The 15,800-nt window shown below is 38.9% G+C and overlaps 1 protein-coding gene across 1 annotated transcript in view; it reads right to left on the bottom strand.

Annotated features, from left to right (window-relative positions):
- Positions 1 to 15,432, bottom strand: part of LOC148953159 (synaptotagmin-7-like) — a 107,022-nt gene extending 91,590 nt beyond the window's left edge. Inside the window, exon 1 of the mRNA XM_089087890.1 lies at positions 15,363 to 15,432. Coding sequence (XP_088944016.1) covers positions 15,363 to 15,432 — 70 coding nt within the window. The remainder of the gene's footprint in view (positions 1 to 15,362) is intronic.
- Positions 15,433 to 15,800: the final 368 nt, after the last annotated feature.

The raw sequence follows: 15,800 nt of genomic DNA, 5'->3' as shown, positions 1-15,800 counted from the left end.
TGGCTAGTACCCTTTTTAACAGTCGAAAGTGATTAGAAGACAACTAACACCCCATCCACGACCACCATTTCCCCAAAACACATCCAATAAAAATTTTGAGATAGCCAATTTGTCCCAAGACGTTCAAAGTTCAGGAAATCATACCTTTGAGTAGGACACTTCCCCCCCCCCCAGTCTTCAGAGCAAGGGTTATAAGTTATGCCCTGGGGGCATGTAAGGTTTTTATTGAAATCTTTGTCCTAGAAACTTGAATAGGGCTCAATTGCTTTGAAATTTGAAGGGCTAGTGCCCTTTCTGATAGTCGAAAGTGATTTGAGGGAAACTAACCACCCTCTCAAGCCCACCTTTTCCCCAAACACATCCAATCAAAATTTTTTGATAGCCATTTTATTCAACGTAGTTCAAAGTTTCGGAAACTAGGTCTTTAAGGATGACAACCCCTCCCCCCACAGCCCTCAGGGCAAGGGTCGTAAATTATGCCCTGGGGGCATATAAAGTTTTTATTGAAAGCGTTGTCGTAGAAACTTCAAAAGGGCTTATTCACTTCGAAATTGAAAGGGCTAGTGCCTTTTTTAATAGTTGAAAGTGATTGGATAGCGACTAACGCTTCTCTCACGCCCACCATTCTCCCGAACACATCCAATCAAAATTTTGAGATATCCATTTTGTTCAACGTAGTTAAAAGTTCTGGAAATTTGGTATTTTAGGATGATAACCCCCTCACAGCTCTCAACGCATGGGTTGTAAGTTATGCCCTCGGGGCATATAAGGTTTACATAGAAAGTTGTTGTAAATATTTCAAAAAGGGCTAATTTGATTGGAAATTACAATTGCCCTTTTTAATAGTCGAAAGTGAGTGGAGAGTAATTAACCCCCCTCTTCCGCCCACTATTTCCCCAAAAACATTCAAATAAAAGTTTAGAGATTGTCATTTTGTTCAACCTAGTTGAAAGTTCTGGAAATTATTTATTTAATGATGACAAACCTCCCAGCGCACCAAGGGCAAAGGTTGTAAGTTATACCCTGTGGGCATATAAGGTTTTTATAGATAGAGTTGTAGTAAAACCTCAAAAGGGGCTCATTTAATTGGAAATTGAGAGGTCTAGTGCCCTTTCTAATAGTCGAAAGTGATTGGAGGGTAACTAACCCGCCTCTCACACCCACCATTCCTCCAAACACATCTAATCAAAATTTTCAGATAGCCATTTTGTTCAACATAGTAGAAAGTTCTGGAAATTAGGTTTTTGAGAATGACAACCCTCAGCCCTCAGGGCAAGGGTTTTAAGTCTTGCTCAGGGGGCATATAAGATTTTTATTGAAAGTGTTGTCGTAGAAAATTCAAAAGGGCTCATTTGATTAGAAATTGAAAGGCCTAGTGCAATTTTTAATAGTTGAGAGTGATTGAAGAGCGACTACCGCCCCTCTCACGCCCACCATTACCCCAAACACATCCAATCAAAATTTTGAGTTAGCCATTTTGTTTAACGTAGTTGAAAGTTCTGGAAATTAGGTCTTAAAGGATGACAACCACCTTAACAGCCCTTAGGGTAAAGGTTTTAATTTATTCCCTGGGGGCATGTAAGGTGTTTATAAAAAAGCGTTGTCGTTTCAAAAAGGGCTCATTCGATTGGAAATCGAAAGGCCTAGTGCCCTTTTAATAGTCTAAAGTGATTGTAAGGCTTGCCATTTTCATAGGAAGCGCGCTAGCGCTGCATAAGTAAAGAACGATGTGGGAACAATGTTTTTTTTTCTCCATACCCGCGCACTTTGCACCGAAGGAGTTGTCGTAGAAACTTTAAAAGGGCTAATTCGATTGGAAATTGGAGTGGCTAGTGCCCTTTATAATAGTCGAAAGTGATTGGAGGGCAACTAGCCCCCCAGGCCCATCATTCCCCCAAACATATCCAATCAAAATTTTGAGATAGCCTTTTTGTTCAGCATAGTTGATTTCCAGATAGAGAATATGTTTTGAGGAGGACACTCCCCCACAACCCTCAGGGCAAGGGTTTTAAGTTATGCCCTGGGGGCATATAAGGTTTTTATAGAAGGCGTTGTCGTAGAAACTTCAAAACAGGCTCATTCGGTTGGAAATTCGAAGGGCTAGTGCCCTTTTTAATAGTCGAAAGTGATTGGAGGGCAACTATCCCCCCTACGCCCAGCATTTCCCCAAACACATCCAATCAAAATTTTGAGATAGCCATTTTGTTCAGCGTAGTTGATTTCCTGGATATAAAATATGTTTTTGAGGAGGACTCTCCCCCACAACCCTGAAGGCAAGGATTTTAAGTTATGCCCTGGGGGCATATAAGGTTTTTATAGAATGCGTTGTCGTAGAAAATTCAAAACAGGCTCATTCGATTGGAAATTCAAAGGGCTAGTGCCCTTTTCATTTGTCAAAAGTGACTGGAGGGCAAATAGCCCACCCCACACCCATCATTGCCCCAATCCAATCAAAACTTTTAGATACCCATTTTATTCAACCTAGTTGAAAGTTTTGGAAATTGGGGCTTTAAGGATGACAACCCCTCCCCCCAGAGCCCTCAGGGCAAGGGTTGTAAGTTAAGCCCTGGGGGAATATAAAGTTTCTAATGTATGGCAACTAGCCTCCCCCTCCCACGCCCATCATTCCCCCAAACACATCCAATCAAAATTTTGAGATAGCCATTTTGTTCAGCGTAGTTGATTTCCAGAGAGAAAATATGTTTTTGAGGAGGACACTCCCCCAAAACCCTCAGGGCAAGGGTTTTAAGTTACGCCCTGGGGGCATATAAGGTTTTTATAGAAGGCGTTGTCGTAGAAACTTCAAAAGGGGCTCATTTGATTGGAAATCAAAAGGGATAATGCCCTTTTTAATCGTCGAAAGTGATTGGAGGGCAACTAAACCCCCCCCCCCCCCCCGGGCGCCAATCATTCCCCCAAACACATCCAATCAAAATTTTGAGATAAACATTTTGTTCAGCGTAGTTGATTTGCTGGATATAAAATATGTTTTTGAGGAGGACTCTCCCCCACAACCCTCAGGGCAAGGATTTTAAGTTATGCCCCGGGGGCATATAAGGTTGTTATAGAAGGCGTTGTCGTAGAAACTTCAAAAAAGGCTCATTCAATTGGAAATTCAAAGGGCTAGTGCCCTTTTTCATAGTCGAAAGTGATTGGAGGGCAACTAGCCCCCCCCCACGCCCATCATTCCCCCAAACACATCCAATAAAAATTTTGAGATAGCCATTTTGTTCAGCGTAGTTGATTTCCAAATAGAAAATATGTTTTTGAGGAGGACACTCCCCCACAACCCTCAGGGCAAGGGTTTTAAGTTATGCCCTGGGGGCATATATGGTTTTTATAGAAGGCGCTGTCGTAGAAACTTCAAAACAGGCTCATTCGATTGGAAATTCAAAGGGTTAGTGCCCTCTTTAATAGTCGAAAGTGATTGGACAGCAACAAGCCCCCCCCCCCGCCCATCATTCCCCCAAACACATCCAATCAAAATTTTGAGACAGCTATTTTTTTCAGAGTAGTTGATTTCTAGATAGAAAATGTGTTTTTGAGGAGGACACTCCCCCATAACCCTCAGGGAAAGGGTTTTAAGTTACGCCCTGGGGGCATATAAGGTTTTTAATAAAAGGCGTTGTCGTAGAAACTTCAAAAGGGGCTCATTCGATTGGAAATTCAAAGGACTAGAGCCCTTTTTAATAGTCGAAAGTTATTGGAGGGCAACTAGCCCCCCCACCCCACGCCCATCGTTCCCCTAGACACATTCAATAAAAATTTTGAGATAGGCATTTTTTTCAGCGTAGGCTAGTTGATTTCCAGATAGAAAAAATGTTTTTGATGACGACAATACCCCACAAATATCAGGACAAGGGTTTTAAGTTATGCCCTGGGGCCATATAAGGTTTTTTATAGAAGAAATTGTCGTAGAAACTTCAAAAAGCGCTCATTCGAAATTCAAAGGGCAGTGCCCTTTCTAATAGTCGAAAGTGATTGGAGGGCAACTAGCCCCTCCCACCACCCATCATTCCCCGAAACACATCCAATCAAAGTTTTGAGATAGCCATTTTGTTCAGCGTAGTTGATTTCCAGGTAGAAAATATGATTTTGAGGAGGAAACTCCCCCATAACGCTCAGGACAAGGGTTTCAAGTTATGCAATGGGGGTATATAAGGTTTTTATAGAAGGCGTTGTCGTAGAAACTTCAAAAAAAGCTCGTTCAATTGGAAATTCAAAGGGCTAGTGCACTTTTTAATAGTCGAAAGTGATTGGAGGGAAACTAGCCCCCCCCCCTCCAACGCCCATCATTCCCCAAAACACATCAAATAAGAATTTTGAGATAGTCATTTTGTTCAGCGTAGTTGATTTCCAGATAGAAAATATGTTTTTGAGGAGGACAATCCCCCAAAACCCTCAGGGCAAGGGTTGTAAGTTATGCTCTGGGGGCACATTTAGTTTTATAGAAGGCGTTGTCGTAGAAACTTCAAAAGGGGCTCGTTTGATTGGAAATTCCAAGGGCTAATGCCCTTTTTAATAGTTCAAAACTGATTGGAGGGCAACTAGCCCCCCCACCCCCGTTCCTATCAATCCCCCAAACACATCCAATCAAAATTTTGAGATAGCCATTTTGTTCAGCGTAGTTGATTTCTTGATATAAAATATGGTTTTGATGAGGACACTCCCCCACAACACTCAGGGCAAGGGTTTTAAGTTATGCCCTGGGGGCATATAAGGTTTTTATAGAAGGCGCTGTCATAAAAACTTCAAAACAAGCTCATTCGACTGAAAATTCAAAGGGCTAGTGCCCTTTTTAATAGTCGAAAGTGATTGGACGGCATCTAGCCGCCCCCCCAAGCCCATCATTCCCCCATACACATCCAATCAAAATTTTGAGATAGCCATTTTGTTCAGAGTAGTTGATTTCTAAATAGAAAATATGTTTTTAAGGAGGACACTCCCCCATAACCCTCAAGGCAGGTGTTTTAAGTTATGCCCTGGGGGCATATAAGGTTTTTATAGAAGGTGTTGTCGTAGAAACCTCAAAACAGGCTCATTCGATCGGAAATTTCAAAAGACTAGTGCCCTTTTTAACAGTCAAAAGTGATTGGAGGGCAACTACCCCCCCAAACACATCCAAACAAAGTTTTGAGATAGCATTTTGTTCAGTGTAGTTGATTTTCAGATAGAAAATATGTTTTTGAGGAGGACACTCCCCCATAACCGTCAGGGCAAGGGTTTTAATTTGTGCCCTGGGGGCGTATAAGGTTTTGATAGAAGGCGTTGTCGTATAAACTTCAAAAAAAATCTCATTCAATTGGAAATTCAAAGGGCTAGTGCCCTTTTTAACAGTCGAAAGTGATTGAAGGGCAGCTAGCCCCCCCCCCCAGGCCCATCATTCCCCCAAACACATACAATAAAAATTTTGAGATAGCCATTTTGTTCAGCGTAGTTGATTTCCAGATAGAAAATACGTTTTTAAGGAGGATACTCCCCCACAGCCCTCAGAACAAGGGTTTTAAGTTATGCCCTGGGGGCATATAAGGTTTTTATAGAAGGCGTTGTCGTAGAAACTTCAAAAAAGGGCTCATTCAATTTGAAATGCAAAGGGCTAGTGCCCTTTTTAATAGTCGAAAGTGATTAGTGATTGTTTTTGTTGTTGTTGTTGTTTAGACAAGGGCACTTCGTGTCGAAGGAGTTGTCGTGGGAACTTCGAAAGGGGCTCATTCGATTGAAAATAGAAAGGACTGATGCCCTTTTTAATAGTCGAAAGTGATTGGGGGGCAACTAATCCCCCTTCCACTCCCACCTTCCCACGCCCATCCTCCTATTTGCCCATAATGTTGAAAAACTAAATGTTGCCTTAAGATTAAATAAAAATGCACTGTGATAAGGCTAATTCCCAATAAGGCATCTCAGCAGTATCCCAAGAGCGACTGAGGGTATTATATTCAAACTTTAACAGATAGTGAACAGATCTTTTTGCGAATGGTATCAAGTTTTCCACTTCAGGTCAACTACAAGAGGTATGAAACTAAATTAAACAGTACTATTTGTGTCCAGATTTTTAAAAGGGTGTATGTTGTTAAAAATTGCTGAAAATTTTTCTACAGCATAAAAATAGCAGGCCAAACTATAAAGTCTTAAAAAACGAAAAGATTTAAAGTGTTATTTTCTTTTTCCCTGAAAAAACTATGTCAATATAAAACTATGCTAATGCCCTTTTTAATTGTCGAAAGTGATTGGAGGGCAACTAGCACCCCCTCCCCCCTGCGCCCATCATTCCCCCAAACACATCCAATCAAAATTTTGAGATATCCATTTTGTTCAGCGTAATTGATTTCCGGATAAAAAATATGTTTTTGAGGAGGACACTCCCCAACAACCCTCAGGGCAAGGGTTTTAAGCTATGCCCTGGGGGCATAAAAGGTTTTTATAGAAGGCGTTGTCGTAGAAACTTCAAATGGGGCTCATTCGATTGCAAAATTGAAAGACTAGTGCCCTTTTTAATAGTCAAAAGTGATTGGACGGCACTTAGCGCCCTCCCCCACGCCCATCATTCCCCCAAACACATCAAATAGAAATTTTGAGATAGCCATTTTGTTCAGCGTAGGCTAGTTGATTTCCAGATGGAAAATATGTTTTTGAGAAGGACACTCCCCCAAAACCCTCAGGGCAAGGGTTTTAAGTTATGCCCCGGGGACATATAAGGTTTTTATTGAAGGCGCTGTCGTAGAAACTTCAAAACAAGCTCATTCGATTGGAAATTCAAAAGACTAGTGCCCTTTTTAATAGTCGAAAGTGATTGGACGGCAACTAGCCCCCCCCCCCTCACCCATTATTCCCCCAAACACATCCAATCAAAATTTTGAGATAGCCATTTTGTTCAGCGTAGTTGATTTCTAGATAGAAAAAATGTTTTTGAGGAGGACACTCCCCCATAACCCTCAGGGCAAGGGTTTTAACTTATGCCCTGGGGGCATATAAGGTTTTTATAGAAGGCGTTGTCGTAGAAACTTCAAAACAGGCTCATTCGATTGGAAACTTCAAGGGGCTAGTGCCCTTTTTAAAAGTTGAAAGTGATTGGAGGGCAACTAGCACCCCCCCCCCCGCCAATCATTCTCCCAAACACATCCAATCAAAATTTTGAGATAGCCATTTTGTTCAGCGTAAGCTAGTTGATTTCCAGATAGAAAATATGTATTTGAAGATGACACCCCCCCCCCCCACAACCCTCAGGACAAGTGTTTTAAGTTATGCCCTGGGGGCATATAAGGTTTTTTATAGAAGGCGTTTTCGTAGAAACTTCAAAAGCGGCTCATTCGATTGGAAACTCAAAGGGCTAGTGCCCTTTTTAATAGTCGAAAATGATTGGAGGGCAACTCGCCCCCCAGCGCCCATCATTCCCCCAAACATATCCAATCAAAGTTTTGAGATAGCCATTTTGTTCAGCGTAGTTCCAGATGGTTGATTTCCAGTTGATTTCCAACTTTCGGGGCTATTTCTGCTCAACCAAATCAAAATAGCGTAAGTGTATCCAAGCTATCAAAGAAAGTAAGCAGATTTTTTTGCGAATGGTATCAAGTTTTCCTTTTCAGGTCAACTAGAGGAGGTATGAAACTATATTAAAAAGTACTATTTGTGTCCGGATTTTTAAAATGGTGTATGTTGTTAAAAATTGCTGAAAATTTTTTTCCAGCATACAAATAGCAGTTCAAACTATAAAGTCTTAAAAAACGAAAAGATTTAAAATGTTCTTTTCTTTTTCCCTGAAAAAAACTATGTCAATATAAAACGAATGGAAATTAACTAAAAAACTTTTTCCACAAAAAAAAGTTTTTCAAAGAAAAGTAAAGAACTCCATTAACTATGCTAATAAAAACAAATATAAAACTATGCTAATGCCCTTTTTAATAGTCGAAAGTGATTAGAGGGCAACTAGCATCCCCCCCGCGCCCATCATTCCTCCAAACGCATCCAATCAAAATTTTAAGATAGCCATTTTGTTCAGCGTAATTGATTTCCAGATATAAAATATGTTTTTGAGGAGGACACTCCCCAACAACCCTTAGAGCAATGGTTTTAAGTTATGCCCTGGGGGCATATAAGGTTTTTATAGAAGGCGTTGTCGTAGAAACTTCAAAAGAGCCTCATTCGATTGCAAATTCGAAAGGCTAGTGCCCTTTTTAATAGTCGAAAGTGATTGGAGGGTACCTAGCGCCCCCCCCCCCACGCCCATCATTCCCCCAAACACATCAAATCAAATTTTGAGATAGCCATTTTGTTCAGCGTAGGCTAGTTGATTTCCAGATAGAAAATATGTTTTTTAGAAGGATACTCCCCCATAACCCTCAGGGCAAGGGTTTTAAGTTATGCAATGGGGGCATACAAGGTTTTTATAGAAGGCGCTGTCGTAGAAACTTCAAAACAGGCTCATTCGATTGGAAATTCAAAGGGCTAGTGCCCTTTTTAATAGTCGAAAGTAATTGGACGGCAACTAGCCCCCCCCCCCCCTCGCCCATTATTCCCCCAAACACATCCAATCTAAATTTTTAGATAGCCATTTTGTTCAGCGTAGTTGATTTCTGGATAGAAAAATATTTTGAGGAGGACACTCCCCCATAACCCTCAGAGCAAGGGTTTTAACTTATGCCCTGGGGGCATATAAGGTTTTTATGGAAGGCGTTGTCGTAGAAACTTCAAAACAGACTCATTCGATTGGAAACTAAAAGGGGCTAGTGCCCTTTTTAAAAGTCGAAAGTGATTGGAGGGCAACTAACCCCCCCCCCACGCCACTCATTCCCAAAAAAACATCCAATCAAAATTTTGAGATAGCCATTTTGTTCAGCGTAGGCTGGTTGATTTCCAGATAGAAAATATGTATTTGAAGAGGACACCCCCCCCCACGATCCTCCGGACAAGTGTTTTAAGTTATTCCCTGGGGCCATATAAGGTTTTTTATAGAAGATGTTGTTGCAGAAACTTCAAAAGGGGCTCATTCGATTGGAAACTCAAAGGGCTAGTGCCCTTTTTAATAGTTGAAAGTGATTGGAGGGAAACTCGCCCCCCAGCACCCATCATTCCCCCAAACATATCCAATCAAAGTTTTGAGATAGCCATTTTGTTCAGCGTAGTTGATTTCGAGATAGAAAATATTTTTTTGAGGAGAATACTCCCCCAAAACCCTCAGGGCAAGGGTTTCAAGTTATTCCCTGGGGGCATATAAGGTTTTTATAGAAAGCGTTGTCGTAAAAACTTCAAAAAAAGCTCCTTCAATTGGAAATTCAAAGGGCAAGTGCCCTTTTTAATAGTCGAAAGTGATTGGAGGGGAACTAGCCCCCCTCCTACGTCCATCACTCCCCCAAACACATCCAATAAAAATTTTGAGATAGCCATTTTGTTCAGCGTAGTTGATTTCTAGATACAAAATATATTTTTGAGGAGGATACTCCCCCACAGCCCTCAGAGCAAGGGTTTAAAGTTATGTCCTGGGGGCATATAAGGTTTTTATAGAAGGCGTAGTAGCAGAAACTTCAAAAAAGGCTTCCTTCGATTTCAAATTCAAAGGGCTAGTGCCCTTTTTAATAGCCGAAAGTGATTAGTGATATTTTTTGTTGTTGTTGTTGTTTAGACCAGGGCAATTCGTATCGAAGGAGTTGTCGTGGGAACCCAGAAAGGGGCTCATTTGATTGAAAATAGAAAGGACCGATGCCCTTTGTAATATTCGAAAGTGATTGGAGGGCAACTAATCCCCCTTCCACTCCCACCCTCCCACGCCCACCCTCCCAGTTGCCCATAATGTTTAAAAACTAAACGTTGCCTTAAGATTAAATCAAAATGCACTCTGATAATGCTAATTCCCAACAAGGCATCTAAGCAGTATCCCAAGAATGACTGAGGGTATTATGTTCAAACTTTTGGGGCTACTTCTGCTCTTGAAATTTAACCAAATCAAAATATTGTAAGTGTATCCAAGCTATCAAAGAAAGTAAACAGATTTTTTGGCGAATGGCATCAAGTTTTCCATTTCAGGTCAACTAGAGGTGGTATGAAACTAAATGAAACAGTACTATTTGTGTCCAGATTCTTAAAATGGTGTATGTTGTTAAAAATTACTGAAAATTTTTCTCCAGCATACAAATAGCAGGCCAAACTATAAAGTCTTAAAAAACGAAAAGATTTAAAGTGTTATTTACTTTTTCCCTGAAAAAGACTATGTCAATATAAAACGAACAGAAATTAATTTAAAAAAACTTTTTCCACAAAATAGGTTTTTCAAAGAAAAGCAAAGAACTCCATTAAACCAAAAATGAGCAAAAATAAAATCAAATAATCTACCAAACGTGAAACTACCACAAATCAGCATCGATAAATTAATGAAACCCAAAACAAACAGAAATTAAAATAAATAACCGAGTCAAACTCAAAACGAGCAGAAATTAACATAAGTTGGGCGCAAAACCCCTATGCCTTCCCAAGGCCAAAACAAAAATTGCACTTTACTGAAAAAATACAAATGAATGTGCATTGTCAGTTTAATATGCATATGCTGATATTTTAATAATCAAAATGTTAATATTATTTGATTTATTAAAGTTATAAAAGTAAAAACATTTATATTTTTTCAGTAAAGTGCAAAAACACGAGAGACGAAACCCGCCAAACGGGTATTTCAATAGAAAAATGGAATGCAAAGCCGTGGCTTCTCAATGCGTTTACAATATTTAAACGATTGTTTTTTGGGGTTCAGAAGGGGGGAAAGTTACCTAGATTAGGTTAGGTTACGTATTTAATATAGGTTATACTTTACCCAAGCCTCAAAAACACTGTTTTGACCCTATTCTCTCTGACCTAATTCTTTGAGAAACTAGCCCTGCCTCATAATTGGAGGATAACCTCGCAGCATAATATTATTTCGGTCTCTAAATTGCCTTTTAATGGTCTGATTATAGAAATGCACAGATTTAGCAAGAATTAAAAAATATATTCGGAAAAAGAACTTTTCCAAACTAAGATAAGAGCCATGGTAAAATCAAAGATGAGCACAACTACAGTTATATCTTAATCAAAACTGAAAACGAACAGAATTTACTATCAATGAATAAAAGAAACCATACACGCAGAAATTAAAATGAATAACAACACCAAACACGAAAATAACAAATAATTTTAAAGATTAACAAATTAATCCTAAAACAGAAATTAAAATGTATAATTAAATAAAACTTAAAACAAGCCTATTTTACCATAAACTGGAGTAGGGCTAACACCCGCTAATTCTTCCAGAGCTAGAGTGCCATAGGCGATTTACTGTATTACATTAAAAAAAACAAGATTTTTCAACTGAAAGTAAGGATCAGCATTAAAACTTAACACCAACATAAATTATTACGTATATAAAGGGAGTCGCCCCCTCCTCAACACCTCGCTTTTTACGCTAAAGTTTTTTAGTACTTTTAAAAAAGCGTCTTATTGTTATAATTAAAAGACCCTTGTGTTTTACGAGTCATCATTAAAGAACTAGGACAAAATTCAAACTTTAGCGTAAAGAGCAAGGTGTTGAGGAGGTGGCAATCACCGTTATATACGTAAAAATTTCTTTTCGTTTGAAGTTTTAATGTTGCTACTTACTTTCAGCGTAAAAACTTGTTTTTTTCATTTAATTTCTGATCGTTTTTTTTTAAATATTGCCAGGAGATCTGGCCTTACATCCACGGAGAAACCCCTTCCCCACGGAAATATCCTCTAGATAATTCCATCCCGGTGAAAATTTACCCCGGACAATTAGCCTACTCTTAATCACTCCGTGCGTAAAATTGAGACGGAAAAGAGAAAGCTAGACATATAAAAATAATTTTGTATAAGAATTCTGATAAATTCCCCCAGTGTATAATTTCCCCTGACAATTTCACTTCCTGGAAACTTCACTCCCCATGGAAAATTCCCCGTGGAAAAAAAAAAATCAGCAAAAAATTTGTCACCCTTCCTCCCCCCCACCCAAAAATGTACGCCTACATCCCAATCACAAATACTATGCGCAAATAATGGGCAAATTTTATAACTTAAAGACCGTTCCCCCGGGGCTGTGGGAGGGGGGCGGGTCATGTTATACCCAAATGCATAGCTATTTGGCCTTTCAACTACGATGAACAAAATGGCTATCACAAAATTTTGATCGGACGATTTTGGGGGAAAAAGGGCGGAGGAGGGGGCCTAGTTGCCCTCCAATGTTTCGGTAACTTAAAAATATCACTAGAACTTTTAATTTCCGTTCAAACGAGCCATCTCCCTATATTCTAGGACTACTGGGTCGATGGGATCACCTCTGGTAAAAAAAAAAAAAAACAAAAAACAAGCAAATTAAAAAAAAAAAAAAAAATTTAACACGAATCCGAGATATTTCTTCTGGCAAAAAAAAAAATCAAAATTCCACATTTTGCAGAGAGGAGCATGAAACCTATACAGCAGGGTTCTCTGATGTGCTGAATCTGATGGAGTGATTTACATTGAGATTACTTGACTTTTAGGGGCTGTTTTTCCCTTTTTTCGAAAATCAGGAAAATTTTCTCAGGCTCGTAACCTTTGATGGGTAAGACTAAACTTAATTAAGTTTATATATTGAAAATCAGCGTAAAAAAGATTCTTTTGATATATACATATTGGTATAAAAATTTCGTTTATTAGAGTTTCGGTTACTATTGAGTCGGGTCGCTCCTCACTTACAGTTCGTCAGCACGAACTGTTTGAAAAGGTTTGTGTTTTACGCAGTGTGTTTTGTCTCATATAACATCAACAATTATAAAAGAAAAAAAAAGTATCTCAAGGCTAATCTACGCTTAAATACACAGTAGACAGAATACAGTACTTAAAAATAAGTGTGGTGCCACAACTCTCTCTCGCTTCATCTGAAACCCTCGAAACACCTTGAGTGTCATTCGTATTCCATTGGAAACGATATATATTTTGAGAAATGTTGTTTTTATGGGTCAGAATATCAACAGCAAAAAACAAAAATGAAAAGAAAATCACCGTAATAAACTAGATCACTGAAATTAACTAGCGAAAGTAGACTGACCGTCTATTATATAATAATATTACATTATAAAATTTCCTCGAAATGTCAGTAATTTTCGTTTATTAAGGTTACAATTGTTTAATAGAACTACTTAAAATATATATTGTCTTCATCAAAGCAAACGGTGAATGTTCGTCATTTAGAACATTTAGGGGCATTAGGTCAAATGCTGCTCTCGGTAATTTGCATTAATCTCAGGTTGAACTTGATATAAAATGAATTTTAATTTATGCTCAGTTCAGTATTCATTTAATTACCAATAATAATATTTGTTATCTTTATTATTGAAGGGAACATTCATTTTAATTTCTGTCTGTTTAGGGTTTAATTTATTCCCTCACAGTAATTCCTGTTCACTTTAAGTATGAATTGTCATATGACTTCATTTCAGCTTCATTTTGCAAAAAAACTTGCTTTTTTATTTAATCTTACAATTAAAGTGAATATTTTCATCAAATTGACAAACTTAATATTTTGAAAATGGCATCCATTTGTCCTTGAGACGACTGAGGGGAATTTAGGCTAAACCCTATAATTTTTGGTTTTGTCCAATGATTAATAATAAAAAATAATTCCGAGGACGTTTTTCAAAGAACATTAAAGAATGAAATTCAAACCAAAGATGAGCAGAAATAAAGTCATGTAATAATTCAAACTTAAGTGAACAGAAATTATCATCAATGAGTAAATGAAGCCCAGAACGAACAACAGTTTAAATGATTAAATCAAACTTAAAACAAGCAGAAATTACCACAAATAGGAATGTGTCTAACACTTTTTAAGCCTTATAGGCCAGAGTGTCGCTCGTGCTGTTCTGAAAGCGAAATGCATTTAAAATATTTTCTTTTTTATAACATTAATATATTAAAAATCACAGAGACGAATATCATTAGTTATTAAACAATCAGTCTACTTTCACTAATTCTTTTTAATAATCTTGGTTATTATGGTGTTTTATTTCCTTTCTCGTTGTCTTTTTTTATATTTTGACAAATTAAAACCAAACCTTTCAAAATGCACCTCGTTTTCAACTAAATACAAATCACATTCAAGCCGTTCAGAGTTTTTGAATTGGAGGGAAACGGCACCACTCTTGTTGTAAGCTTTTATTAGCCCTGAGACATCATTTTTTTTTTATGTTGACACCGATGTTTCAACAAATAAAAACAAACAGCTCAAAATATAAATAGTTTTCGGTAAAGTAAAAATGATTGGCTGGGAGAAAGCTTAAGGGGGGTTAGCCCGCTCCTGTGTTTTGGTAATATGCGTTTGCTTTATATTTTCCTTCATTGTTCATGTTAAGCGGTAGGGAAACAGTTGTTGACGAATGACCTGACGAGGATAAGCTGGGATAAAATGTTGGAGCTGTTCGCTGTTGCGAGATGATTTAGGGGTCTCCACTCTGTCATAAACTCATTCACTTGTCCCTATTTCCGGAAGGGAAACTCTGCTGGTATAGCCTCGTTGTGGCGTCGGGATTAATCTTTCATGAGTTTGACTAACCTGAACGCAGTCATAAGGTATCGCAGTAACCGGCGCAAGTAGTAGGAGTCACTATCACAAAGAGTCACGAGTACTAACAGTGGCAGATGCAGATTGCCGCAGTTGCAGTTACGGATAGATGTGGTTGGAGTCGTAAGTAGTCGCAGCAACAGTAATAATTAGTCACAGTCACAGATGCAAGTAATCGCCAAAAAACCGAGAATAGTAACGTTCGCAGTTACAAGCAGTCACAGTATAAAGTAGTCGCAGTTTCAGTCACAAGTAATCAGAGTCAAAATCGCAAGCAGTTTAAGCTGTGGTCGTTATGATTCAAAGCAGCAGTCGTAGAAACAAATGGTCGCAGCTACAAGAAGTCACAGTCACATGTAGTCGCAGTCACAAGTTGTTGCAGTTGGAAGCAGTATTCGACGTGAGTAGTTTTAGTCGTACAGTCACAACTTTCTGTAGTTACAGTCCCACCCACATGTAGTTCCAGTCATAAGTAGTCCCAGTTTGGAGTAGTCCTAGTCATAAATAGTCATTCTCGCAGTCACAAGCAGTCGCAGATGCAAGTACTCACACTTGCAACTGCAAGCACTCACAGTTTTAAGTTGCCACAGTTACGAGTAGCTAATGTCACAAGTAGTCACAGTCATTTTTAGTGGCAATCAGAGAAACAAGTAGTCATAGTCTTAAGTAGTCACTGTCGCAGTTAAAGTAATTGCAGTCGAAGTCGTAAGTAGTCACAACCACAGGCTTAAGTAGTCAAAGTCGTAGTCGCAAGTATTTTCACTCTACATGTCGCATTCGTCGCACTAACAAGTAGTTGTAGTCATAAGTCGTAGTCGCGAGTAGTCACAGTCCCAAGTAGTTGCTGCAGTAATAGTCATAGTTGCAGTCGTGAGTAGCAGCAGCCGCAACTAATTGCATTTAAAGATGCAGTCGCAAGTAATTAAAGTCATAGTCACGGGTGCCCGCACTCCCATGAAGTCTTAGTCATAGTCCAAAGTAGTCACAGTCTTTGTCACTGGTATTCATAGTCACATGTAGTCGCATGAAGTCGTAGTCATAGTCAAAAGTAGTCACAGTCTTTGTCGCTAGTACTCGCAGTCACATGAAGTTAAAGTAACTGTCGCAAGTAGTTGCACTCAAATGTAGTCAGAGCTACAAATAGTCAGATTCACAAGCGGCAGCCTTCTTGAGTAGTCATTAAAATCCGAAGTCCCAGTCAAAAGCAGTCACTGTAGCAGTCCTTTTT

The sequence above is a fragment of the Artemia sp. Qi Xiang Cuo genome, chromosome 4 (assembly GCF_049724085.1).
Source record: "Artemia sp. Qi Xiang Cuo chromosome 4, ASM4972408v1, whole genome shotgun sequence".
Classification (NCBI taxonomy): domain Eukaryota; kingdom Metazoa; phylum Arthropoda; class Branchiopoda; order Anostraca; family Artemiidae; genus Artemia; species Artemia sp. Qi Xiang Cuo.
The sequence above is the reverse complement of the archived record's forward strand: the minus strand, read 5'-3'. Positions and strand labels throughout refer to the sequence as shown.